Below are 27889 nucleotides of genomic sequence, written 5' to 3'. Positions count from 1 at the left end.
AGCTTTCTGCAAATGCAGGACCTGGGAGGCAGCAGGGATGGCTCAAGTGACTCACTGGCTGCCACCCGTGTGGGAGACCTGGATTGCAGTACCAGCTCCCACCTTTGGCCTTGGTCATGGCAGGCATTTCGGGAGAGAACAGGGGCGGGCGGGCTGGCTGGCTGGCTGGCTCGGGGCAGGGAGAGGTGCACCTCTCAAATTTTATTTTTTTTTTTTCATCTTTCATGATTCCTCACAGCTCTAGGATCTACATTCTTCTCAGCTCCACAAAGTTGGCCGAGGATCGTCTGGCAGAAAGGGTTAAAAGTCCAAAGCTGCTGCTCCAGGCCTGCTGGCTGAGAAGGGAGCAGCTTGCCCGGGGTTTCGGAGTAGCCAGCCTCACACAGAGTAAACACGCAGGCCGCTGTGCACTCAGGAAGAAATTCCTCAGCCAGCACATACTCTCCTGAGGCATTCGTGGAAGCTTTTTCCAATAGACGGAGCGAGTTGAGTAATAAACAGAAATAACAGGTTTTGGGGGGCCTTCCTTGAGTTCAGGAAGATCTGACAATATCACGAAATGGCTCGACACAGTCCTCTGAAATTTTTCATTAGAATTCTTTTCTTCTGAATCATGTTAATAAAGTAAGATCTGGTCTGGGATTTGTACATAACAACTCACTCACAGGCTGCTCAGGGCCAGGAGGATGGGAAAGACGCAGAGGCCTGTCAGGAAGAGGCAGGCCCGGGCTCAGGAACTGGAAGGTTCTGGGTGGATGTAGACACAGCCCCCTCACTTGTGCAACTCGATGGCTCCTAGATAACTCTGAATTACTCTTCCAGACGTTTCTCTCCCACTGTCAGCACCACCCTTGGAGTCAACAGCCCTCGAATCTCTCTCAACTTTAAAGAGCAGAGACTTTCATTGTTTTTCTGCAATCTGTCAGTTGTTACTATTATTTCATAAGATACATCAAATGTAGCAAAATCATGCAAACCAATTTTTAGCCTTTATGGGTACAATCTTCCCTGACCTTAAATCTGCATGCACAGGGCCGGCGCTGTGGTGCAGCGGGTTAAAGCTCCAGCCTGCAGCACTGGCATCCCATGTAGGCAGCGGTTCAAATCTCAGCTGCTCCACTTCTGATCCAGCTCTCTGCTGATGCCCCTGTACTTGGGCCCCTGTACCCGTGTGGGAGACCTGGAGAAAGCTCCTGGCTCCTGGCTTTGGATCAGCACAGCTCCTGCCATTGCAGCAACTGGGGAGTGAACCAGTAGATGGAAGACCCCTGTCTCTTTGTCTTTACCTCTCTGTAATTCTTTCAAATAAATAAAATAAATCTTTTTAAAAAAAATTGGCATGCACTTGATTTCAGACTGGTGTTTTTCGAGAACCATACATATTCCAAATACAATAGAAGTTAGAAAATTCACCTTTCTGCTGACCTGGCCCACTAAACAGAGGATATAAGGAGCCTGACTTGTTTTATTTTTTTTTTAAAGATTTACTTTATTTATTTGAAAATTAGAGTTACACAGAGAAGGAGAGGCAGAGAGAGAGAGAGAAAGAGAGAGGGAGAGGTATCCCATCCTTTGGTTCACTCCCCAATTGGCCACAACGGCTGGAGCTATGCCAATTCGAAGCCAGGAGCTTCTTCCGGGTCTTCCATGCAGGTGCAGGAGCTCAAGCACTTGGGCCATCTTCTGCTGCTTTCCCAGGCCATAGCAGAAAGCTGGATCGGAAGTGGAGCAGCTGGTCTTGAACTGGCACTGCAGGCCGTGGCTTTACTGCTATACCACCACACTGGCCTCCTGACTTGTTTTATTTTAAGACAAAGAAACTACTTAAAGGCCTGATTCCGATGCTTTGGACATTGAAAACTTAAAACCTGAGTTGTTTCATGATAAACTGGAGTCCCCTTTGCTCACTCTAAGAAGAGGCCCTTGGGAGGTATTTATTTACTTAGTGAATGTTAACTCATTCTCTCTCTCAAAAAAACACAAGCAAACAGAACCTCTGAGGATGCTCTCTCGATCCTCTAGGTCTGCAAGGATCCCCATCAGCCCCATCACCAGGAGCCCGGAGCAGCAAACTGGCAATTCAGGGAACAACATGGCCACATGCACATCTCCAGAAAGAAATGCAACTCCCCTCTGGGCCCAGCTCCAAGAGGCAATCAAACTGGTAAGGTCCAGGCCAATCTGCGAACAACCTCACGCCAGCTTGCTCCTCCAGGCATCAGGTTCTCCAGCATGGGCTTTGCAAGTAATCTAACACAATTAATTAGTGCTTCTGCATCCAACCCATACCATTAACGAAGCATTGCCAGACGGCCTTTGATAGGGCGTTCTGGAGATAATTAAGCCTGGCAAAACAGAGGACAGACTCATGACAGAGAAGCTGTTCCTGCAGACAACTCTGGCATGGTGAAAGAGCTGGGCTGCTGGGGTCAGGCCCCCAGCATCCTCTATAATACGCCAGGCCCTGCTCTCAAATTACACCATTATCAGGCTGTGGAAGTTCAAACTATTCTTTCATCCTGAAGACATTTTTTTCCTTCTAATGAATGGAAATTCTTGACTTGGTCCTTAAATGTTTAATGTTGCTTCTAGTCCACACTCCCTCCCCTCCACACTGGAAATGATCTTTTTAAAAAATAATAATAACAGATGTGGAGTAATTATAAAAATATATATCTTAAAATAAATCTCACCCCCAAATTCCCTTCTTATGAGGAGCACTGCCTAATCCAAGATGTCTCACTCCCATAAGCTCAGTCATGTGGGGAATCTTTCTCATTTTTTCACTATCTAATGCCACGCAGAATTCCAGACTGCTCCACGTGCATGGTCAGCAAGACAAACACATTTTTGGGAGACCTAGAAAAAAAGCTAGCAGGGGGCAAAAAGGAAAAATGTTGCTGCATTCCTCTGGACTTTGCTGGTTCAATTTCAAAAACAGAATGACCGCCACCTGGGGCCCGTGGGGCACTCCGGGGCTGGACCTGGCTAGTTCATTACCCCTCTAACAGTGAAGAGGCCTGGGAGGTGCATCCAAAAGGCTGATGAACTACCCATGACAAAGAAAATACTTAAATGCTGTTCAACAATACAGCTCTCCAGGCACAAAAGTTAAATGTTCTCAGTGCCTTATCCCAGTTTGTAATATGTATGCACAGTGTCAAGGTGCTTAATAAGTATCAACAACTTAGGAGATTATTTTTTCTCCTTTCTAAAAATATGTTCAATTTTTAATTCTAGCCTGGAAATTGACTATACAAATGAAGCAGGGAGTTGGTGAGCAAACTAGAGTTAGAAACCAGATGAGTTCCAGCAGAAATGAAGCACACCCCATTCTTCACTTTCAACCCGTGACACCCTCAGCCACTGTTGTTAGCTAGCCAGTAGCATCCCTCTTTACCCAGAGCCCCTCAGTCCCAGCTATCTGTACCAAAGTCCCCACCCTCACTGGGTCAACACAAGTCTCTGCCCTTGGTTTACTAAGTCTCAAGGCAAGCAATGAGAACATGCCTTCTTTGACAACAACAATGATGATGATGATGTCATCAAGGTGTGGCCCCAGCTAATAAGGATGCTCCTGGTGCTACAGGTGTGCCACACTTGCAGCCAGACAGCTACAGTTGTCTGTGGGATGCAGTTCTCAAGCCCATTTCTTCTCCAACAGGCAGATCCTTCAGACACAACTGAGGCTGCCAAAAAGTTTCCAAGGTGGCTGTTTCAAAGGCATGCTGAAACCAAGTTCCCTTTTGTGATGCTAAGAAATTTCTGGAAGGTGTTTGCAGCATTTGTGTTACAATCTGAGAAAACAGGGATGAAGCTAACAGCATCTGCATCATGGAGCCTGTTCAACATCTACAACTTGACCTACTGAGACTTCCTACAACAGGCCTTGTGACAAGGTCTCCAGGCAATTCCTGTGCACGTTAACGTTTGGGAAGCACTGGTATAATGGCTGCTTCTAACTTCCAACTCCAAAAGTAAAACTTCCTGCTCTACAAGCAAGGTGGTACTACACCTCAGGCAAAACCAATATGAATATTCCAATTATAAAACATCTGTTTTTTAAATTTTTATTTATGTGAAAGGCAGGGCAAAAAATAAAAACAAAAAAGAGAGGGGAGAGAAACAAAAACGGGAAGAGACAGAGATCTTCCATCTGCTGGTTCACTCCCCAGATACCTGCAACAGCCAGGCTGGGACAGGCTGAAGCCAGGAGCCTGGAAGTCAATCTGGGTCTTCTACATGAATGGCAGAGATCTGAGTACTACAACCACCACCTGCTGCCTCCCAGGGTGCACACAGGCAAGAAGCTGTATCAGAAGTGGAGCAGTCGGGACTCGAACCAGGCACTCTGATATAGGAGGCAGGTGTCCCAATCAGCTTAACCCCTATGCCACAACACTGACTCCTATAAAACATATTAAATGTGATTACTTCCCTTACAGAAAAATTTACTGTATCATTCTCCTCTCTCATACTTAATATGTACTTTAACTTATAAAAACAGGCTTATGTGTAACTAAGAAACTTTACTTACTGTATTAAGCTAGATGCAAATGCACTTCTCTGAACCTCCAGTGACACACTCTAGAGGCACTTCTGCCTAAGGGAGTAAGACTCTCAAATGCCCACAACCCTGAACAGCAGCCCAAGGAAGGAAGGAGAAGAATGAGAGAAGCCAGGAGGTAAGCAGCCTGGGAAGAAAAGGTCCAGGCTCTTCAGACAACGATTTTTCAAAGACCTCCTTCACAGTGCAGAAGTTCTCTTCTGATGGTTGGGGTGGGCAGTTGCTTTGTGCTTGGAGATGCAGCTTTTCCTGCTATATAGAAGTAGTGACGGGGCCAGTGCTGTGGAGCAGCAGGAGAAGCCACAGCCTGCAGTGCCAGTATCTCATATGGGTGCCAGTTCAACACTCGGATGCTCCACTTCCAATCCAGCTCTCTGCTATGGCCTGGGAAAGCAGTGGAGGATGGTCCAAGTCCTTGGCCCCTGCACCTGTGTGGGGGACCCAGAAGAAGCTCCTGGTTCCTGGCTTTGGATCAGCCCAGCTCCGGCCATTGCAGCCATTTGGAGAGTGAACCAGCTGATGCAAGACTTCTTTCTCTCTCTCTGCCTCTTAAATAAATGAATAAATCTTAAAAAAAAAAAAAAAGTAATGATCTCTTGTATTAGGTTATGGCACAGTATTCCACTGGTGTGAGAAACACATATTTCTACTCTTTCTTCTCCAAAAGGAATAGGTTGGAGGAAAAAAAGAAAGAACCATGAAATCATCACTCTTAATAATTTCATAAGCATATCACTCCCAGGGTCCATCCTTCTAATAAGTGACCCTGGTCACCATCATGGCTTACTTCATTATAACAGCCATCAAATACACCCTTGCCAGACACTCAATTCTCAACACGACCACAGTGGTCCTATCAGATGGTATCATCATCCTATCAGCACAAACTCTCCAATGGCGTCATCTCTTCAGGAGTCAAAACCTGATGACAGCCTGCAATGGCCTACAATAAACGCACCCCCATATGTGCTGCCCTGACCACACCCCCATCCTGCTCCCCACCCTCCCACTCCCTGAATCCTCAATCCAACAGCCACCTGGAGCACATGGAGCAGACTCCCACCTCGGGGCCTTTGCACATGGCTTTTTCTTCCACCTAGAACATTCTTTCTCCACACACCCTTTTAGCTCACTTCAAACTTTTGCTCCAACATCACCCTCCCCTCCCTGATTGCTTTACTGTAAACTGTGCTCCCCCCACGAACAATCTCCACCCCCTTTTTATCTTCCATTGAACCTGATAAAGTTCACATAATTTTTTGTTTGTTTCTGGTTTCTCCCCAGCAGAGATGGGATGTTTGCCTATTGTGTTCACAGCTATATCTCTAGCACCTGGAACAGTGTCTGAAACACAACAGATGCTCAGAGAACGTTTGCTCAATCAATCAACATTTTAGGAAACTTAACCGCATTAGAAGAAGGTAGAAAAAAATCCATTCTTGGGACCAACTCCAAAGTCCCCTCTTTCTGTGCCTCCGAAGCCAGCAGGGTACCTGAGACTTGGCCATCACTCATGGTTTACTACCCAGTTTAGACAAGTCCTCACCTAACGCACGGCACTTACTTACCAGCTTATAAATAGTGATTAATAGTTCTTTCCTCTAACTCATAGGAAAAGAAAGGGGCACTGGAAGCTACGTGGCATTTTGCTCCCCCACTTCGTGTAAGTGAAACGTTCAGCTGCTAAACCACACAGATGCATCGCGCCGCAGGAGCTCATCCCAGGAAACTGCTGTGCAGCCCAGGCCGCCACTGATGGAAATGGCAGAGCAGGAGCTGACCCGCGAGGCTGGCGCCCTGCTCTCCCTGCAACCTGGGCTGCCTGAATGCCCGCTGGATGGGGCAGACGGGAGAAAGGGAGGGATTCCTCCTGATGGCACTGGCTGGCCCTCTAGGCTAGGACCAAGTTATGCAGGCATGTGAGGACAGAGGGGAGGAACACAATGAACTAAACACAGTTTTATTGGGACTTTTTCTTTTGGCCATATATGGTTCCCCTCATTGCCAACAGAGAATAACTTCAAAATTAAAAAGAAAAAGCATGGGGGACTTCAACACCCCACTTTCATCAGAGCACCAGTGAACAGGTCACCCAGACCAAAAAACCAACAAAGAAACATCAAGTTAAACTTGAAATATACTTTCTTTAAAAATCAACTTTTTTCCCTTTGAAGGTAGTAAGATTTTCCACATTCCACTCTAGACTTTTTTTTTTTTTTTTTTTAAGATTTCTAAGCATTGGCAAGACACAGCCAGAGACTAGCTGGTCCCTAGAGCACCTGCTGCCTAGTCCTTGGCAGAAACATTCTGAGAGCAAGTGCATTTGAAGCCCTCTAGAATTCTGCCTGATTTACAGTGCCTGCTCAGAAAACACAAATATGACCAGGTTGGACTTCAGGGTAAATGTTTTTTAGACTAGTCTGGCAAAGACCGTTCTAGAGGAAGTGGAAGTGAGCGACTCACAAGGATGTGCTTTGGGGTGAGCCAGTCACCCGAGGGGGCAAGCTGCCGGGGGCTGCGGCCTGAGGAAGGCCCCAGCTGGCACGCTTCCTAGAACGCTCTCCGTTCCTACATCACTTCCAAAACCAGCACACTTAAGCTTGGAGCTCTATCGGTGATTCAAGGTGCCCCCAGAGTACAGGGGATTAGTTATCAAAGCAAACAAGCTGAGAAAATCTAATTTCCTATACACACAACTGTGTGAAAGTCTAAGCTTTGAGCAATTAAACAGCTGTGTAGGAACATACAGATAGCTCTGTCCCACTGGAAATGCTGATTGCTGTTTATAAAACAGGCCATCGCTGGTATCCTAAAAGCATCCAAATAAATCAGAAATCCAGAGAGCCGAGTGGCAATTATACAGCTGAGGACAAGGACGCGGGAGAGAGCGAGGCCTGGCTTCTGCCGGTTTGTCTGACATCACATCTTTGGATGCTCTTATTCTCACTCTTGTAAACATCTTCCTTACACTGTGTGCGCATCTGGTTACCCAACCAGCTATTAGTGAACGCTCCAAGCAAATGAAAAAAACAAGATAAAGCCCTTGTGGTGCTATCATATCCACCCACACTTGGGTTTCCGCAGGGCAATGAGATCCTTTTTTTTTTTCCTTAAGAGTTGTTTATTTATTTGAAAGGCAGAGCATTAGAGAGAGGGAGGGAGGGAGGGAGGGAGACAGAGAGATCTTCCATCTGTTGGTTCACTTCCCAGATGGCCACAACAGCAGAGGCTGGGTCAGGCCAAAGCCAAGAGCCAGGAACTCCATCCGGGTCTCCCGTATGGGTGGCGGGGGCCCAAATACTTGGGCTATCTTCTGCTGCCTTCATAGGCCATCAGCTGAGACTTGAACTGGAACCCCAGTATGGGATGTGGGTTTCACAAGCAAAGTTTAACTGGAATCCCCACCAAGGGAATCTTTGAGAAATGAATTTACCTTTCTATTGATCTCTACTAACTATCTCAATTCAGGGTGTGGTGTGTGTGTGCATTTCTGTATGGAACTTGATGGGACTGGCAACTGTGGCGCAGTAGGTTAATCCTCTGCCTGCATTGCTGACATCCCATATGGGTGCCAGTTCGAGTCCCAGCTGCTCCTCTTCTGATCCAGCTCTCTGCTATGGCCTGGGAAAGCAGTGGAAGATGGCCCAAGTGGTTGGGCCCCTGCACCCACATGAGAGACTCAGAAGTTCCTGGTTCCTGGCTTTGGATTAGATCCAAAGTGAACCACCTCTCTCTGTGTCTCTCTCTCAAATAAATAAATAAAATCTTTAAAAAAAAAAAAAGAACCTGACACACTTGAGGGCACGTGGTGTTCCCAAAGGGAACCCATGCTCAAATGCAGGCCATTCAGGATCCTTTTCTAATAGTGCTTTGCCCTTTAGAATAAACAGAAAGATTGGCACCCTACTAAGAGCAGGCATCACAACAGACAATATCCTTTCCCTGTGCATCCAAAGGCAGAATTCAACACGAAGGTGGCTCTAATCCCCTCAAGACAAGAATCATCACAGACCAAATCAACTCACTGTGCTCCAAGACCCAGGCACTGGAGACGGAGGCCTCTCTTCAGCTCACAGCTTCCCGACTCCCTGCCCCTACTCTGGCAGTGGGCTTTGGCCAGCACCCTCCCCGCCTTCCTGCCCTGATGAGTTACACAGTCCCTGACCAGTCAACACAGAGGGGAAAACCAGGCGCAACCAGGATGTTAACACAAGTTCAAGAGAAAGGGTGGTGAAGGGATAGACAACTGGGTGTGTGGACACATGGAATACCATTCAGTCTTAAAAAGAGAAGGGATTCCTGGGCTTGGTCTGGCCCAGCATCTGGGGAGTGAACCAATGGAGGGAAGATCTTTCTGTGTCCCTCCCTCCCTCCCTCTCTAACTCTTCCAAATAAACAAATAAAATCTGACAGAGAGAGAAAGAAGGGATTCCTGTCATTTGTCACAACATGGGTTAACCTGGAGGCACAGAGAGGCAAATACTGCAATGGTGTCACTCACGCAGGGAATCTGAAACAGTCGAACACATAGAAACAGAGTAGAATGGTGATTACTGGAGGCCAGGGAGTGGGGGATCGAAAAAATGTCCACAGGGAGCAAAAATTCAATTACCCGGGGGGAGTAAGTTCCAGAGATCCACCATATAGCATGGTGACCACACCAACACAACACTGTACTGCACACATGAAAACGGCTATGATAGTCGAATTTAAGTGTTCTTACCACAAAAAAAAAAAAAAAGGTATGTAAGGTATCACTTAGGTTCAATGGCTGGATTTAGCCATTCCACAATGTACGCATGTTCAAAACATAAAATATACACAGTGTATGCATTTATTAATTATTAATTAAAACCAACTTAAGGAATTAATTTTAAAAAAATGAAAAAGAAAGAGTGTCTGTCCCTTGTAGGCAGCACAACAGAAAGAGCAGGAATTCTTGAGCTGCGACCCTGCCACTGAAGGTCCAATGACTGCTCCGAAGTGTCCGTCTTAATTTTTTTAATTGATTGGATTCTCTTTATACATTACATTCATCTTATATAAGCCACTGTTTCCTCATTTGTCAAATGAGTGTTGGAATAATATTAACAGCGGTGGCAGTAATAACACAAAAACGAGAACAATTCAAGCTATCTCATGAGATTTCTGTAAGAATTCAATGAACCAACATGTGTAGCATGCCCAGGAATGGCTGGCCCCTTGTCAAGAGGTGCACAGGAGCAAAAAGTAGCCCAAGATTTGTGGCTGAAGTTTGTCTGCACAGCTGGGTCTGAGTTCCAGTTTGAGTTGAGTCACCTCTCTAAACCACTTACCTTGGGGCAAGCATTTGGCATACCGGTTAAGATGGCTTTGGGACGGGACTCCTGCATCTCATATCAAAGTGCCCAGGTTCGAGTCCCAGCTCCACTCCAAATTCCAGCTTCCTGCTAATGCACATCCAGGGAGGAAGTGGTGATGATTCAAGTAGTAGGGCCCCTACCACCCACATAGGAAGCCTGGGTTGAGTTCCTGGCTCCCAATTTTGAACTAGCCTAGCCCTGGCTGCTAGGGCATTTCATGAGTGAACCAAGGCTAGGAACTTCTGTGTGTTTCTCTCTCTAACTCTGCCTTTTATAAAAAGATTTTTTAAAAATCATTCATTTATATACTGGAAAGGCAAAGCAACAGAGAGAGAGAGAAAGATATAAGAAAAAGAGAGAGAGATTTGCCATCTGCTGGTTCACTCCCTAAATGACTACAAGAGCCTGGGCTGGACCAGGCTGAGGCCAGGAGCCAGGAACTCCATCTGGGTCTCCCATGTGTGTGGCTGAGGCCCAAGCACTTGCACCGTCACTTGCTATCTTCCCAGGTGCATTAGCAGGGAGTTGGATCCAACGCGGACCAGCCAGGACTTGAACTGGCTCTCTGACATGGGATGCCAGTGTGGCAAGCGGTGTGGCTTAACCCCCTACACCAGCCCCTAGTTCAGAGTTTTCTCAGCAGGAAAACAACTCAGATTGGAACCATCTCACCGTTCCTGTGGACTCTACCTGGAACTCCAGGTACATCCAGTAGAGATGAAAAGAAATGTGTTTGCACAATAGCTATGCATGTACGTGTCATGGACAAGCTTCCAGGACGCATGTGGGCACCAAATCGAGACAGTGGAATGAGGGAAGCAGGCGTCCCATCACCGCTGGCACCGCCACCGGCAGCATTCCTGCAGGGCTCACCTCGGCAGACCCCTTGGACCTGGCACACAGGCCCGCAGAGGACAAGCCAAGTCCGTCCCTTCGACCAAACTGATTTCCCTGAATTCTCCATGCGTGCCTCTTTTTCTCATTATTAAGGCTCCTGGAAACATAGCCTAGTGCTGGAAGCCGCAGAGGCCACAGCTGGTATTTTTTAAACATGTGTAGAGCAGCGTTTCAAGTGGAAACCTAGCGAGCCCAAGGGAGCGAGCATTTATTGCTTAAGCTCCCCGTTTTCCTACATTACGTAGACAACAGCACCTAAGATAAAGCACCAATAAGTAGCTGGAGGTAACTTCTAACCAAGAGGCAGTCCTGTGCTCACCCAGGGAGCGAGCCTGCCCGGAGCACCGGACGCCCTCCCTGGGGGCTGCACAAGGACCCAGCACCAAGGCAGGGGAGGGAAGGATGAGTTCCGCGTAACGCTGGGTCGTGGCTCTCGTCTCCTTCGCCCTCCACCACAGCCACAGAAGCAAAGGCTTCCAGGGAAGGCCCAGCCAAACTCCTCCCGCTGGAACAAGAGGGCCCCTACTATTCGAGCCCGGGCTCACTTTATGTGCTCTGCTGACGCTGCCCCGCCCCTGGCCAAGGATCTAACGGAGGCCTTTTACAGCCTTCACCCCTTCTGCTACCAAGAACTCTAAACTTTCCCTCTGATTTAGAGCTTCAAGGCGAGTTCCACGAAGTGAGAACACAAAGAAGGCCTATTAACTACAGGGCAGGCGCTCAGTGCAGCGGCCTAAGACTCAGCTCGGGAGACCAGCAGCCCTTACCGGAGTGACTGGGTGCATGTCCCAGTTCCACTCCGACTCCAGCTTCCTACCAACGTGCACCCTGCAAAGCAGCAGGTGATGGGCCACGTGATTGGATCCCTGCCACCCACGTGGGAGACCCAGATGGAGTTCCTGGCTCCTGACTTCAGCTAACCCAGCTCAGCTGGCATTTGGGGAGTGGACCAGCAGATGGAAGATCTCTCTCTGCTTCTCTTTACCTTTCAAAACAAATGAAAATAAATTTTAAAAATAAAATATATTTTTTAAAGAATCAAGGTCATCATTTAAAAAAAAAGAAAAGCAGCAGTAGCAGCAAAAGACCTATTACTTGAGAGTCCTTCTGCTCTGAGGCCTACACCTGTCTCTGCTCAGGCCCAAAAGGTTTAATCTGGTTCCAGGGAATCATGCTGGTGGCTACTCACCTGACATTCAGTTAAGCCCAGAAGGTCACTTGTTCCACACTGAGGGTCTCCTGCCTCCAGGGGGCTCTACTGGTGGGTTAAACAAGAGGGTCAACTGCCTGGGCTCATTTCCCAGCTCTGCCACTTATTAGTTATAGGGCTATGGACAAACTGTCAGCCCAGCTGAGTCTCAGCTTCCTTGTTTGTGTAAGGAGGTGATGATGATGGCTATAACAGTACGCACCTCACGAGGTTATTAAGGCAAAATAAATTAGCTGATGGACAGCAAGCCCCGGGCATAAGTGTCAGCTTGCATGCCAGTCCCTAGTTGTGTTAGAAGCTCACGAGGCTGCATGCTCGGGCTCACTGTTGCCACAGTGTGAATCCTAGGAGGAAACAGTGCATGCTCCTGGCTGCAGGAGATGGAAGGAAAGAATCCACAACTTCAGAATAAAATCCACAAGCCCGGCTTTGATACTTAAGGTCCCGTTCAAGCTGCTACTACTCCATTTCCACATCCATTCTCTGGCTCAATAATTTGTTTAAAAAAAAATGGGGCCTGGGCTGTGGCATAGCAGGTAAAGCCTCAGCCTGCAGTGCCGGCATCCCATATAGGTACCAGTTCAAGTCCCAGCTACTCCACTTCTAATCCAGCTCTCTGCTGTGGCCTGGGAAAGCAGTGAAAGATGGCCCAAGTCCTTGGGTTCCTGCACCTACATGGGAGACTCGGAGGAAGCTCCTGGCTCCTGGCTTGGGATCGGCTCAGCTCCAGCCATTGCGGCCAATTGGGGAGTGAACCATCGGATGGAAGACCTCGCTCTCTCTCTGCCCGTCCTTCTGTGTAACTCTGACTTGAAAATAAATAAAGAAATCTTTAAAATAAAGGGGGGAGTGGCTAGCACCGAATCGCCCCCACCAGGCACCTGCCCCTCTGCAGATTCTGCCTGGCCTTCGACGCAGAGTGCAAGTCCCACAGCTCCCACAGAGCCCTGCCAGGCTGCTCCAACCCACAGCTTCCCCTCCTGGCCCCTCCCGGCTCTCTGGGGTTCTACTTGGCCTTTGCCTTGCCTTGGTTATGTTGTGATATGGCGATATATTATAAGCCGAACTAAAGTACAGCCAGCTCGAGAGAGGAGATGAAACTGAGATTTCTTTGTATGGTTCTGAGTGATCGGTGCCACGCTTTTCATTTAGCAAAGGCTCAGTGAGTGATGTATTCAATGCTTCAAGAGGCTCAAAGCAAACCCATTCTTTCAAAAACAAGCGCCTTTCAGATTAATACTGCCTTATAGTATAGAGGTTCAAACTCTCCATCTCCACCTAGACTAAGTGAGTTTATGATTAATTCTGCCACCTGTTAGCTGTGTGACCTTGAGGAAGTTACTTAACCTCTCTGTACTGCCATGTCCTCATCTATAAACCAGGGGTAGTCAAAGTACGATACTTGCTGGGGTGGTTATGAGGATGAAATGAGCTAACGCAGGTGAAGCACTCAGAATGTGGTCCGGCACAGTTATTACTAAGCACTCACTATGCTGTCATCTTCTGAGGTGCAACTCATTCTGACACCCAAAAAGCATTTTGTAAAGTTTGCTGAGGCCATCCAGAAAGCTGCTGGATACCAGTGCCTACTTCATTCAAAAACCCACCTTCTTCACTCAAAAGCCTCTGCACCAACAAGCCACCCCTACCTCTGTGCTACGTGCCAGGGGCCTCGTGTTATAAAGTCAGTAATTGTATTGCTCCTTCCAGCTCACAAAGCTTCGAGTGCGAGCACAGCAGAAATAAAGCACTTCCCCAATGGCTGGGCAGAGTAAGCAAGGGGTTAAGCAAAACTGTTCACTCTCCACTACATCAGTGCTGAGACAGCCATCCCACCATCCGCTTGCCCATGGAGGCCCTTCCTCGGTCTAACCCAGGCACCAGTGATAAGTACCCACCAGGGACAACTCCACATCTCATCACCATGACAGCAAACGTTCTCTTTCCTAGCAGGCATCCATCATATTCATATTCTCCCTCTCCACCCCCTCCACTCCACTACTTTTTAAAAAGACTTTAATTAAGCTCCATTTTAAGGCACAGTTAAAGGCAAAATAACTCTTCAATAATGAGACAAAATGAAACTGCTGACAGACAGTGACAGAGAGAGTGGGCAGTTCAGATTCACACACTGATATTCAAAACAAAAACCGAGCGTGGGCGTGTGGCATAGCAGTTAAGTTGTTGCCTGGGACACCGCATCCATATCCAAGTGCCTGGTTCGAGTCCCAGCTCCTCCACTTCTAACCCAGCTTCCTGCTCACATGCACCCTGGAAAGCAGCAGATGATGGCTCAGGTACGAGGGTCCCTTTCACCCCTATGGGACATTCAGATGGCACTCCAGGCTCCTGGCTTCAGCCCAGCTCAGTCCTAATGGCTGCGGGTATTTGGGGAATGAAGCAGCAAATGCAAGATATCTGTGTGTGTGTGTGTGTGTGTGTGTGCGCGCGCGCACGCACGTGCGTATCTGTCTCAGTCTCTATCTTTCAAATAAAATGAAAATAGAATTTAAAGAAAAAAAACAAAAATCTGGCAACTTTCTTTCAAGACATCGGTAACAAAAAGGACATCATCCCTTCCAACCTCACAAGCCGTTTCAGCCAGGTGGCTTCCGCTCGGCCCGTGCCTGTGACACCCGATTTGAGTCTACTGGTCTTTCATGTGGTACGGCTTCTTCAGTATGACACAAGGTTAGGACGCAGATGTAAACTCTGGCTTCCCCACTCCCCAGCCCCGTGACACTGCAAATTACCTCATCTCTCCCTATCTCATTCCTTCATCTATAAAACAGCAAAAATAATTGCACCTAACTCGGAGCTGTGCTTAAGAGAGCTCGTAAAATAAGACCATCCTGATTCAGTTTTATATTCTATAATTGTTCAGCCCAGTGCCTGGTTGTGGTGCAATCTCAAGACATGGCAATTATTACCACTCTCCTCTGTATGTGCAATTCAATAGCCAAAACCAAGAGGCTAATCATTTCTCAAGTTAATGCTTTGCTTGTTGAAACCTGCCAGTTTCCAGAATTGGCCCAACAAATCAGTTTTATATAGCTCATTATAGAATAGACACAAAGCAAATTATAACGAAATAGAGCAAATTGGGCTTCCAAATTTCTTAAGCAACCTTGACAGAGAACACGAAGATGCTGGTGTGGGGGACTGGATACTCTGACTTAAGCAACACCATTCCAACCACGTCCTAGGCTTCTCATGGCCAGCTGCGCTCTGATGGCCTACAGGAAGCAGGGTGCATTTCTCTACTTTTTAAAAAATTACATATTGGGGCCAGCGCTGTGGCACAGCGGGTTAACGCCCTGGCCTGACACGCCAACATCCCATATGGGCGCCAGTTCTAGTCCCAGCTGCTCCTCTTCCAATCCAGCTCTCTGCTATGGCCTGGGAAAGCAGTAGAAGAAAACCCAAGTCCTTGGGGCCCCTGCATCCACGTGGGAGACCCAGAAGAAGCTCTTGGCTCCTGGCTTCGGATCGGTGCAGCTCTGGCCATTGAGGCCAACTGGGGAGTGAACAATCAGATGGATTATCTCTCTCTCTCTGTCTTTCCTCTCTCTGTGTAATTCTTTCAAAAAAAGAAATAAAATCTTTTTCAAAAATTACATATTAGCCGGCACCGCAGCTCATTAGGCTAATCCTCCACCTAGCGGCGCCAGCACCCCGGGTTCTAGTCCCGGTCGGGGCGCCGGATTCTGTCCCAGTTGCCCCTCTTCCAGGCCAGCTCTCTGCTATGGCCCAGGAGTGCAGTGGAGGATGACCCAAGTGCTTGGGCCCTGCACCCCATGGGAGACCAGGAGAAGCACCTGGCTCCTGCCTTCAGATCAGCGCGATGTGCCGGCCGCAGCGCACTGGCCGCGGCGGCCATTGGAGGGTGAACCAACGGCAAAAGGAAGACCTTTCTCTCTGTCTCTCTCTCTCTCTCACTGTCCACTGCCTGTAAAAAAAAAAAATTACATATTAAAGTATGTAAAGTAGACATAATTAGGGGCCAGCAGCCCACATTCCATCTGAGAGTAACTGAGGTAAAGCTGCTGCCATGCTCCCAATTCCAGCTTCTCTCATGCACACGCTGGGGGGCAGCAGTGATGGCTCAAGCAGCTGGGTCCCTGTCACTCATGTGGGTGACCCAGATGGAGTTCTGGGCTTGTGGCTTTGGCCTGGCCCAGCCCCAGCTGTTGTAGGCATTTAGAGAATGAACCAGCAGATGAGAGTTCACTCCCTTTCTCCTTTATCTTGCAAATAAAATAAATAAATAACTTTTTAACTAAAAAAAAAAAAAATGCACCCAAGCAAGGAGTATCACCTCTGCCTAGACCTATTTATTTTGTAATAAAGTATAAAATCAGAGGCCGGCACTGTGGCATGGTAGGCTAAGCCTCTGCCTGCAGTCCCAGCATCCCATATGGGTGCCGGTTCGAGTCCTGGCTGTTCCATTTCTGAGCCAGCTCTCTGCTGTGGCCTGGGAAAGCAGTAGAACAGCACCTGTGTGGGAGGCCCAGAAGAAGCTCCTGGCTCCTGGCATTGGATCAGTTCAGCTCCAGCCGATGCAACCATCTGGGGAGTGAACCAGCAGATGAAAGACCTCTCTCCCTGTCTCTCCCTCTCTCTCTCTGTGACCTCTCAAATAAATAAATAAAATCTTTTTTTAAAAAAGTATAAAATGGCTTTCTTGAAACCCTTATTTAGGAACAAAAATGTAAGTATATTCTACTCAAATAACAAAACGAACTGGAATTAATTAGTAGCATATTTTTTTCTGCCAGTCTCAACATAGACAAGTAGTTAGATATATGTGTCACTGCCATTGGAATATTACACACCAGCCTGGTAAATGTAACACAGGCAAACATACCATGTATCTGTGGAGTAGTCAAATATTCTATTTCCCTAAGGAACACAACTCAAGTTTTACATTAACTCCACATGGACTTAATTCTTCCAAAGTAAAGACAGGACGGAAGGATACACCCAAAAAGAATACAATGAGTGTGCAATTGACGATACGCAGCTTACCTGCCGTGGCTACACAGGAGCTCATGAGGGCAAACACGGCGACCACGTAGCGGGAAGTCATCTTTGCTCCTCCAGCAGCGCCGCTCACACGGCCACCTTGCCTGACCACAGTCTTCACGAATCCGCAATGGCCTCGCAGTCCTTCGTCGCGGTTTCCAAGCTGCCTATAAAAGTAAACAAATTTCAGTCCAAACACTGAATGCAGAAACTTCCTTTCATAAACAAGTGCACATTAAAGGTAAATGAAGGATCTCTGAAACGGGTAAGAAATTTATCATATGGTCTGGCATTGTGGTGTAGTCACTTAAGCCCCCACCTGTGACACTGGCAACCCCTATCTGAGCCCTGGTTTGAGTCCTGGTCTCCACTTCTGATCCAGCTCCCTGCTAAGGAGCCTGGGGAAGCAACAGAGGATGGCCCAAGTGCTGGACCCCAGCCATCCGTGTGGGAGGCCCAGATGGTATTCCAGGCTCCCTAGCTTCAGCCTGGCCCAGCACTGGCTGCTGTAGTCATTTGAGGAGTGAACAAGCAGATGGAAGATCTTTCTCTTCTCTCTGCATTTCAAATAAATAAATAAATCTTCAAAAAATAAAAACAGAGAGAAATGTATCATAGATGCCGAACAGCAGTAGGAGTGGTAATTACCTACAAAAGGTTTTTATGGTAAATACTTTCACAAATCAGATGCTTACTTTTGACACTTTAAACCCTTCAGTTCTATATGGGAGAGTAAGGAATACAGAAGAAACTCAGGGCATATTGTAGCAGAACATCGGCCGTTCAGCCGTGGTCCTAGAGTCAACAGTGACACTTGATACACATGGTCCCTCCTGCCAGCAAGGAGGCACAAATAGCTCTGATTAGAGACTCACTCTAATGTTATAATGACAGGGTTATCACAAGGATCAAATTAAATTACATCAAGACCCTATCTGAAAAAATACAGAACCACAAAAAGGCAAAGTTCTTATTTCTCTGTTTGCTGACATTTTAAAAAGAAAAAAGGGGCCGGCGTTGTGACATAGGGGGTTAAGCTGCCTCCTGCAACACCAGCATCCCATAGGAACACCAGTTCGAATCCCAGCTGCTCCACTTCTGATCCAGCTCCCAGTGAATTGACCTGGGAAAGCAGCAAAACATGACCGAGTTACTTGGGCCCCTGACACCAGTGTGGGAGACCTGGATGGAGTTCCATGCTCCTGTCTTCAGCCTGGCCCAGCCCTAGCCCTGGCCATTGTGGCTATTTGGGGAGTGAACCAGCAGGTAGACAATCTCTTTCTTTCCCTTTCTCTCTGCAATTCTGCCCTTCAAATAAATGAACAAACAAATAAATCTTTAAAAAGAATAAAAGAGGAAAAAGCCTTTCCTCTGTCTCACTCGGACTCTAGTAACTCTACAGGATCGAGGCCTCTACCCAGCTCCTATCCAGTCTTTTTTTTTTTTTTTTTAAGATTTCTCTTTATTTATTTGAAAGACTTACAGAGAGAGGTAGAGACAGAGAGAGGTCTTCCATCCGATGGTTCACTCCCCAAATGACCACAACAGCCAGAGAGAGCCAGGAGCTTCTTCTGGGTCTCCCACATGGGTGCAGGGGCCCAAGGACTTGGGCCATCTTCTACTGCTTTCCCAGGCCACAGCAGAGAGCTGGATGGGAAGAGGAGCAGCCGGGACTAGAACCAGTGCCCAAATGGGATGCCAGCGGTTCAGGCCAGGGAGTTAACCTGCTGCGCCACAGCGCCGGCCCTTTCAGTCTTGAATGAGAGTTTGGCAGTGGTTTGCTTAACTTGAAAATTTCTGGGGTTGGCGCTGTGGCATAGTGGGTAAAGCTGCCGCCTGCAGTGCCGGCATCCCAAATGGGCACCGGTTTGAGTCCCGGCTGCTCTACTCCCAATCCAGCTCTCTGCTATGGTCTGGGAAAGCAGTAGAAGATGGCCCAACTCCTTGGGCCCCTGCACCCACATGGAAGACCCAGAAGAAGCTCCTGGCTCCTGGTTTTGGATCAGTGCAGCTCAGGCCGTTGCAGCCAACTGGGGAGTGAATCAGCAATGGAAGACCTCTCCCTCTGCCTCTCCTTCTCTTTGTGTATAACTCCTTCAAATAAATAAATAAATCTTTTAAAAAAAAAGAAAGAAAGAAAATTTCTCCCTGGCACAGCTCACAGGTGTCTGATTCAGCAAGCGTTTAATGCACACCTAGCTCGTTCCAGCAATGGTTCCCCCTCATTTGCAATAAAACTCATCCAACAACTGGATAAAAGTGCAAAGACCCTGCATGCTCTAAGCCTGGGAGGAAGCAGGCGGTAAGCTTTCAGCACCCATCTCAAATGGCAGGTTACAGCCTGGTCACCTTCACCCAGAAACTACCACGCACCAGGGCTTCTTGCTAACCTCAGAGACAAAGCCAGCCGGGGCACTTGTAGGAGACGGCATAAAAACAGCATAACAACAATAGTAAAATGAGTTTCTAACTAAATGTCCTTAGCTCACTCCTCGCAGTGATCCAAGCTCTTCACAGTTTTAACACTAACTGCCCAGGAGGAGGTTAGGAAGGTGACTGAGGGACAGGGGTGGGAGGCAACAGGAGCTCACCGCATTCCCTTCGGGTTTTGTACATGTACAGATATTACCTGTCTAGAAATACTAACAATAAAGTCCTAATTTCAAACAGAATTTCTTAGGGGTAACACTGAACCTAGAGGTTAAGATGCCCATGACCCACACCAGAGTACCTAGGTTCAATTCCCAGTTCCAGTTCCAGTTTCCCGCTTCCTGCTAATGTAGACTCTGGGAGGCAGCAGTGATGGCTCAGATAATTGGATTCCTGTCACCAGGTAGACAGCCTGGACTGAGTTCCCAGCTCCCTACTCTAGCCTCAGCCCAGGGCTGCTGAAGGCATTTGGGGAGTGGGCCTGTAGATGAGAACTCATTCTCTATCACTCTTGCTCTCTCTCCTCTTTCACTCTTTCACTCTCTCTCAAATCATTTTAACAAAATAATTTCTGAAATGTTTTAAAATTATTACACACATAAGAGGCACTGTGGTTCAATCCTGGCATATGGCATTGATTAAGAGCTTAGTTAGAGTAGAACATGGACAATGATGGAAGTTAGCACTCTGTCCAGGTCCTTCTACCACCCATCAAATGGGAGCTGGGATTATGCAGATTACGCTTCATGAATGAACCTATACTATGGTAGGATAGGCTGTTCTGAGGATTTATTTTATTTATACACACACACACACACAATTACAACAGTGCCTAGCACACAAGAAGCCATTTTCTTCTTGCCCATCTCTGAGATATTTACACTGATAAATCAGTACAGGACTAGTGTGACGGCACAGCAGGTCAAGCCACTGCTCGTGATGCCAGCACCTCATACCTAAATGCCAGTTCAAGTCCTGATCCAGCTTCCTACTAATGTGCCTGGGAAGGAAGGAGAAGGCATCCCAAGTACTTGGACCCCCGCTATCTATGTAGGACACCTGGATGGAGTTCCAGGCTCCTGGCTTTGGCCTGGCCCAAACCTGGCTTTTATGACCACTGGGGGAGTAAACCAGCAGGTGGAAAACACCCCTCTCTCTCTCCCTCTCCCCAACCCCCATCTCTGTTTCTCCCTCTCTGTAGCTCTGCCTTTTAAATAAGTCTGTTTTTAAAATATTAGAATGTAGTTACTTATATAATTCTTAGCTATCACTGTAAAACCAGTTAAATCTTATTTACTGCAAAATAAACATTATAGCAGACCAAAAAAAGAGACATACACTACAGAGTAGAACCACTAAAAGAACAATATATCCAGCTGGCACTGCGGTTCACTAGGCTAATCCTCCGCCTTGCGGCGCCGGCACACCAGGTTCTAGTCCTGGTCGGGGCGCTGGATTCTGTCCCAGTTGCCCCTCTTCTAGGCCAGCTCTCTGCTGTGGCCAGGGAGTACAGTGGAGAATGGCCCAAGTGTTTGGGCCCTGCACCCCATGGGAGACCAGGATAAGTACCTGGCTCCTGCATTCGGATCAGCACGGTGCGCTGGCTGCAGCGCGCCGGCCGCAGCGGCCATTGGAGGGTAAACCAACGGCAAGGGAAGACCTTTCTCTCTGTCTCTCTCTCACTGTCCACTCTGCCTGTCAAAAAAAAAAAAAATATATATATATATATATATATATATATATATATCTAGCCGTGCAGAAGCACAAGTTTGCTGATGGCACAATGGTCTTGTCTCAAAAACTGACAAAGCTAGAGAGACAATTTGGAAGCCATGATATGGTCTTCAAACATGTCTTTGAGTTCAATTATCATCATAATTGCACATCACCTCAGATAAATGGAAAGCTTCTGTTAACTTAAAGACTCAACAACAGTAAAGAGACTTTAGCTCACTTTTTCCCCTTTTTCAAAAAAAAAAAAAAAATGGATTTCCAAGGGAGACATTTGGCCTGGTGGTTAAGTAAGGCACCCATGTGCCACACTGGAGTACCTGGGCTCAAGTCTCATTCCCAGTTCCCAGTTCCAGCTTCCTACCAGTGCAGATCCTGGGAGGCAGTGGTGATGGCTCAAGAAATTGAGTCCTTTCCACCCACATTAGAGATCTGGGTTGGGGTCCCAGCTCCCAACTTCAGCCCAGCCCAGCCCAGGCCACTTGGGGGATAGGCCAGTGGATGGGAGTACTGTCTCTCTCAAATTTAAAAAAAAAAAAAAAAAAGATTTCCTGCATGAATTGACAGGGAAGAACTCTCCAAAATAATATGCTATTTCGGCAAATGCTACAGGCACGTGTTTTCAAGCAAGCTCTAGGAGCTCTTGGAAGAAGATGGCTTCCCAGAGGATTTGTATGGGGCTCAGGATCACAAGCGGCGCGAGGCCGGGTGGGTATTTAATGGGCTTGCATCACCCCCTGCCCGCCGCTGCAGAGGGTCTGCGGGACTGAGCCGCGTTAATCCGGGGCTGAAGGAGCCTGCGGAAAAGAAAGGCAAATGATTCTATTAAAAATATAGACTGCAAATTGCTGACAAGAATATTGGGCAATTATTAAAATGCAGCAATTACAGATATAACAGAGCCAAGCCAAACAGCTTGGTGCCCAAAGGCAAACCACAGCGAGTTCACACCGGATCCGAAAACATCTCCGAGGAAGTCCAAGACAAGTTGAAACTCCACGCTGCTGTTTCTAACAAAGGCAGCGCTTTTTCTGCTCTGGGTTTAAAAGGCTATCCGTAGTGTGACTTGGTCAGATGAAAATAAACTGCTGAAGGTTTCTGCCTCATCTGTCCAGTGTGGTGACAGCATCCTAACGCGAGGAGAAGGAAACCAGGGAGCGTGTCGTTCCCCTTGGCTAGAGCTCCGGTTCTCGCCAAGACTTGCACACGTGGGCGTCCAAACACACGGCCTGGGGACCAGTTCCCTGCTCAGAGGAATGCTCGCGGCTGAAGGCTGCTGGGAAGCTGTAGATTGGAAGCCCAAGTAGGGAAATCCAAACTCTCTTCTTCTAGGGGGGTTCTTTCACACTCAGGGCACACAGGCCAGGGACCCCTGATGCTGGCTTTGTGGTCTCAGCTCACTCAGTCTCTTTGGACCTTATGAGCCAAATGCTTTCTTCAGAAGTAACCACAGGGTGCTCTGAGGTCATGAAAGCACAATTTGGGGACTACTGTGGAACAGCCTCTTGTCCACCTCTCAGCAAGGTGTCCCACTGAGAGCATTTAGTATCCACAAATTAACAGAAGAACATTCTGAGTGAGCCCTTAATGGCTTATGGAAATCAAAAATAGATGAACGTGCTCATTTCAGAGTTCCCCTGTGCTTATTTCTGAAGTCATTAAACTGGTCACGAGGGCCCCAGCTGCCGGGTGCCCCTCAGGTACGTGCAGGATTAGCTGAAAAGAATCCCACACAGATGGATCCTTACAAGCAATCATGCTTAAACCAACGTTCAAAAGGAACTGATTGGGAACACTATTCCCTGAGTTGAGGCTTTTTGTTTGTTTCTGGAGAACAAATCTTGCTCTATCTTTAAGGAAAATTGCGACAAAAATGGATGTCTGACAGTAAGCCAAGAGACAGTAAGAAAAAAATTACTACTCCCTAAAAGCTAGCATGCACAACTATCTACATGAGATGAGGTGAAATCATAACCAAATTGTGATTCACTTGTAAGCAACATGCTGAAGAGTACATCAACAGTGCTCAAAAGTTGGAAGACAACAACATGATTTTAAAGACAAAGAGCCCGAAAACCCAAGACCAGTGCTTGCCCCAAATAACAGGGCAGAGGTCAAGGCTCAGAACTGGGTCTCTTCCCATGACCACCACTCCGCGTCCCAGCTTCAGGTTCGCCACAAGCTGGGCCTCATTCCCTCTCAGTAGTCAGTCTCGGAACACAGAACATTCATTCCAAGGGAAGGAGAATCCTTCCACATCGTTGATATGCTCTCCACACACAGCATCACTGACCACAACTGTAACTTCATTCAGGGCCAAGGACGGAAACAATAATAAATAAAGTTCTTTGAAAATGCAAAGGGCAAGTTGAAGCACAAATCTATGCTTTGCCATACTCGAACACCAACCCTATTTCACCCGCACTTGTGGAGGGGTACGGAAGAGTCAGGAAATAGTCAACAAATGTGAAGTTCTTAAGGACAGAGATATATTGGGTGGAACTGAAAAATCACCATCGCCCAAATCCAAATAGTAAACAACACCTGAGTTTCTGGTACCTTACGTATAAAACAGTTTTCTAACAGATCCATTAAAATGTTTCTAGGCTACATTTAAGTGAACTTTCTGGAGAAGTACACGCTGTGAATTCTGCAAATGGTAAAATAACAGCTGGTGCAGGAGCTGCTCTGATGGCCAGTCAGTATGCTGTTCAGGGGATCAGAACAGAGGCAGGATGGATGACATGGATTTCTAGCTTGGCAGCCTGTACACGAGGGGTGTACAGGATGTAGAACAGATACTGTTGTTTGTCTGATGACATTTGGATGCCCTTAAAACCTGTACACAGAGAAAGCAAAGCCGCCTTCCTGAGGCACAATAGCAACTCTCAGATTTCTTCACTATGCAGGAAAACTGGATAATTCCCAATCTCCGTTTACTGGCAAATTTGGCACAAGAAGGCCAAGTCCTAGATCTGGATAAGAAATCTCTGGATGCACATCCAAGTACTATCGATATTCAGCAAATATTTACTACTGTGTGCCAGGCCCTGTCCAGGAAGCCAAGAGTACAACAGTGAACAAAGGAGCCAAAAGTGCTGCCCTGGCAGAGCTCAGTGGAGGGCACTAAGAGCTTATGGAAAATGGAAGTAAAAGACACATTTATTTTGACGTGGGACAATTTTGAAATCCGTGCAGTTTCTTCATAATACACGTTTTCCACAAAGTTTCTGAAGCCCCCTCATTATGCACGAATTTCAAGACTTCGTTGTACCCAAACAAACTTTTAATTCCATCCGCCACCAACTTTCTCAAGTATCCTGGTATCCCAGTAAAGGTAGTATCACTTACTACTTCAGGCAAGACATTTCATTTCCCGAGCTTCCTTTCTTCTCTCAACAAATCTTTGTTCATTGCTAACTTGATGCCAGCCAATGTGGATGTATTGATCAAGCAAAGAGACACGTTCTTTGTCCCCCTTGGGCTTAAAATCCTGTCCGCATACAGAGATAAATAATCAAAAGTTTGTAATTACACAAGAGGATAAGAGCTCTAAAGGAAAGGTGGAATTGCACAATATGGTGAGAGCTCGGGAGGAGCAGTTATCAGCCACCTGAGGCTATGCAAGGACAATGGAGAGAGGCAGCAGTTCAGGGCCCTGACACCAGAGGGAGCAGGGCTGCAGGGCCAAAAGGGAAAGAGCGGGATTCAAGAAGGGGTTCAAGCAGGGAAGCAGCCAATCAGCTGGGGTTGGGAAGATTTCATGGATACTGAATTAGAGCACAGAGGAGGCCTGGGCACATGGAATGCCACTTTGGGTCCTACAGCCACAGATCAGGTGGAAAAGGATGCAGGTGCAAACAGAATGGGGTGCGGGATTTCTCCTTCGTAACGAAACCTCCCTACATCGCAGGGTTGCCGCAAGAACTACGGGCGGCTGGGCGTATGTCTCCTTAGCAGGCTGTCTCTACCAAAGACATCTATTATCCTGGGGCCTTAAGGTTAATCAAGGTCCCAACACATTTTGCCAGCCAGTGCCAGGAAAAGACAAGACTTACGTGCACTAGTCAAGAATTTCATGGGAAGCCAGTGGAAGGGAGGCAGAAGGCTCCTGGGGTGGGAGCTGAGGCTCGAGGCTGGCCTGCACTCCCCCTGCGCCGCTCAGGCTGCACTCCAGGGCGGGCCTCCTGGCTCGGAGCACGCTCAACACATCTGGCCCTGGCATCCGTGGCCGAGAAGGACTGCAGTCAGTCCTTAAAAGCCCAAGCGCCACAGACCTCACTCCCAAGTGAAATACAGCAAAACAGACAGGCTGGGCATGGGCACAACCCACAAGGTTGTTTAAATAAATAAATACATACATATATATATATTTCAAATTCACAAACTAGGTAGGATTTTTTAGCCACTTTTGCGATACTTTAAGAGTCACTCTTTCTATTTAACATTTCCAATATGTCTGTTGCTTATCATCTTATGAGAGTGTCTGCTTTAAAGCTAGAATGCAGACAGAACTAAATTTGGGAGTTCAAAATCTGGCTGGCTGACTACTGCCTCGGCTGCCATATGGTTACAATACTTTGATTACAACACATGAAACAGAATATGTGGTGGTATCTAAAGCAATACCTGACCCTACACAGTCCATTTTCAACAAATAGTAGTCACTGCTGTTTTATGGTTAAAATACACTTAGACTTGCAAACCACTAGTAGCAAGATAATATAAGTAGTAGTTTATAGCAAAATTTTGCATTTTTTTAAAGATGTACTTATTTATTTGAGAGGCAAAGTTATAGAGAGGCAGAGGCAGAGAGAGAAAGAGAGGTCTTCCTTCTGCTGGTTCACTCCCCAGATGGCCGCATCAAGCTGAAGCCAGGAGCCAGAACTTCTTCCCCGTCTTTCACATGAGTGCAGAGGCCCAAGGACTTAGGCCATTTTCCACTGCTTTCCCAGGCCACAGCAGAGAGCTGGATCGGAAATGGAGCAGCCAGGACTCGAACCATATGGGATGTCGGCACTGCAGGCAGCAGCTTTACCCACCATGCCAAAATGCCTGCCCCGGAATTTTATATTTTTTTAAGATTTATTTATTTGAAAGGCAGAGTTATAGGAAGAAAAAGAGGGAGAGACAGGGAAAGAGATCTTCCATTCACTGGTTCACTCTCCAAATGGCTGCAATGGCCAGGGCTGGACCAAGTCTAAGACAGAAGCCAGGAGTTTCCTAGGTCTCCTACATGCATGGCAAGGGCCAAGTACTTGGACCATCTTCCACTGCTTTCCCAGGCACATTAGCAGGGAGCTGGATTAGGGGTGGAACAGCCAGGATTTGAACCGGTGCCCATTTAGGACGCCAGCGTCACAGAGGGCAGCTTTACCCATTAAGCCATACTGCCAGCTCCAGCAGTTTCCCTCTCTCACACTAACTCCCTACCCCTTCCCAGCCTCTCAAATAAAGAAAGGGGACCAGTGTTGTGATGCAGATTAAACCCGCATTCCACATCAGACTGCCAATTTGAGTCCTGGCTGCTTTACTTCCAATCCAGCATCCTGCTAATGTGCTTGGAAAGGCAATGGAAAATGGCCCAAGTACTTGGGCAACTGCCAACATGTAGGAGACCTAGATGAAACCAGTGGCTAGAAGGGAGAAGATATTTCTCATTCTCTCTCTCTCTCTCTCTCTCTCTCTCTCTCTCTCTCCCCCTCCCTCTCTCTTGCTTTGCCTTTCAAATAAATCTTTAAACAAAATTCTAATAGGCTCTGGCATAGCAGATTAAGCTGCCACCTGCAACACCAGCATCCCTTATGGGTACCAGTTCGTGTCCCAGCTGCTCCACTTCTGATCCAGCTCCTTGCTAATGCAATTGGGAAAGCAGATGATGGCCTAAGTACTTAGGTCCCTGCCATCCACATGGGAGACCTAAATGAAGCTCCCAGCTCCTGGCTTCAGCCTGGCCCAGCCCTGGCTACTGCAGCCATTTAGGGAGTGAACCAGCAGATGGAAGACCTCTCTCTCTGTCTCTCCTTCTCTATCTGTAACTCTGCCTTTTAAATAAACAAATAAATCTTTAAATCATAATAATAATAAAAGAACTGAAAACATTCTCAAGAAAACAAGAGGCAGAAGTTCTGTCATCAATGTTAATTACAAGTTCAGACAACATTCTGGTCTTTATATTCCTCATCTCTAGTAAGACACTGGATCAAAATATATTCCATTTTATACCTTACTTATCATTTTCATTATCTTGAAGCCCTCATAGAAAATGAGACCTTAAACACACTTGTGGAAATCTGAAATGCATGATCATATAATGGCTAGCAGGAATAATTTAGCAATACTGGAAACTGTTATCTGAGAAAAACATTCAACTTGATAATATAGCAGTCAATAAAATACTGACTATATTAGTGGTATTAAATATATAACATATATAAGCAGAAAAATAATTAAGGCAGTATCTTTATAGCAATTCAAGCACACACAAAACCTGAACATGGTCAGATCTACTCATTTGATCAAAATCTGCCATTTTTTATACTATTCTTCAAAGTGCAAGAATTCACCTCTTCCCCAAAGCCACTTCTGATTAATCCCAGCCCACTATATCACTGTCTCTTTAACATCTTGGGAATAATTTGCTTCATGTTATCTCCTACTCAGAGCCAACTCAGAATGTTAGAATTA

General features: G+C 47.0%; 1 protein-coding gene across 7 annotated transcripts in view; it reads right to left on the bottom strand.

Annotated features, from left to right (window-relative positions):
• The window catches only part of TGFBR3 (transforming growth factor beta receptor 3), a 216901-nt gene that overhangs the window by 173412 nt on the left and 15600 nt on the right, over positions 1-27889 (bottom strand). For all 7 annotated transcript variants that reach the window (XR_011390579.1, XM_008264892.4, XM_070078049.1 and 4 more), the window contains one exon: positions 17045-17208. Coding sequence is in view for 6 of the 7 variants with exons in the window: in XM_008264892.4 (XP_008263114.1) it covers positions 17045-17105 (61 nt within the window). In the remaining variant the exon portion in view is untranslated. The remainder of the gene's footprint in view (positions 1-17044; positions 17209-27889) is intronic.

Source organism: Oryctolagus cuniculus, chromosome 7 (genome assembly GCF_964237555.1).
Source record: "Oryctolagus cuniculus chromosome 7, mOryCun1.1, whole genome shotgun sequence".
NCBI classification, from domain to species: Eukaryota; Metazoa; Chordata; class Mammalia; order Lagomorpha; family Leporidae; genus Oryctolagus; species Oryctolagus cuniculus.
This window is presented reverse-complemented; position numbering and strand designations above follow the sequence as displayed.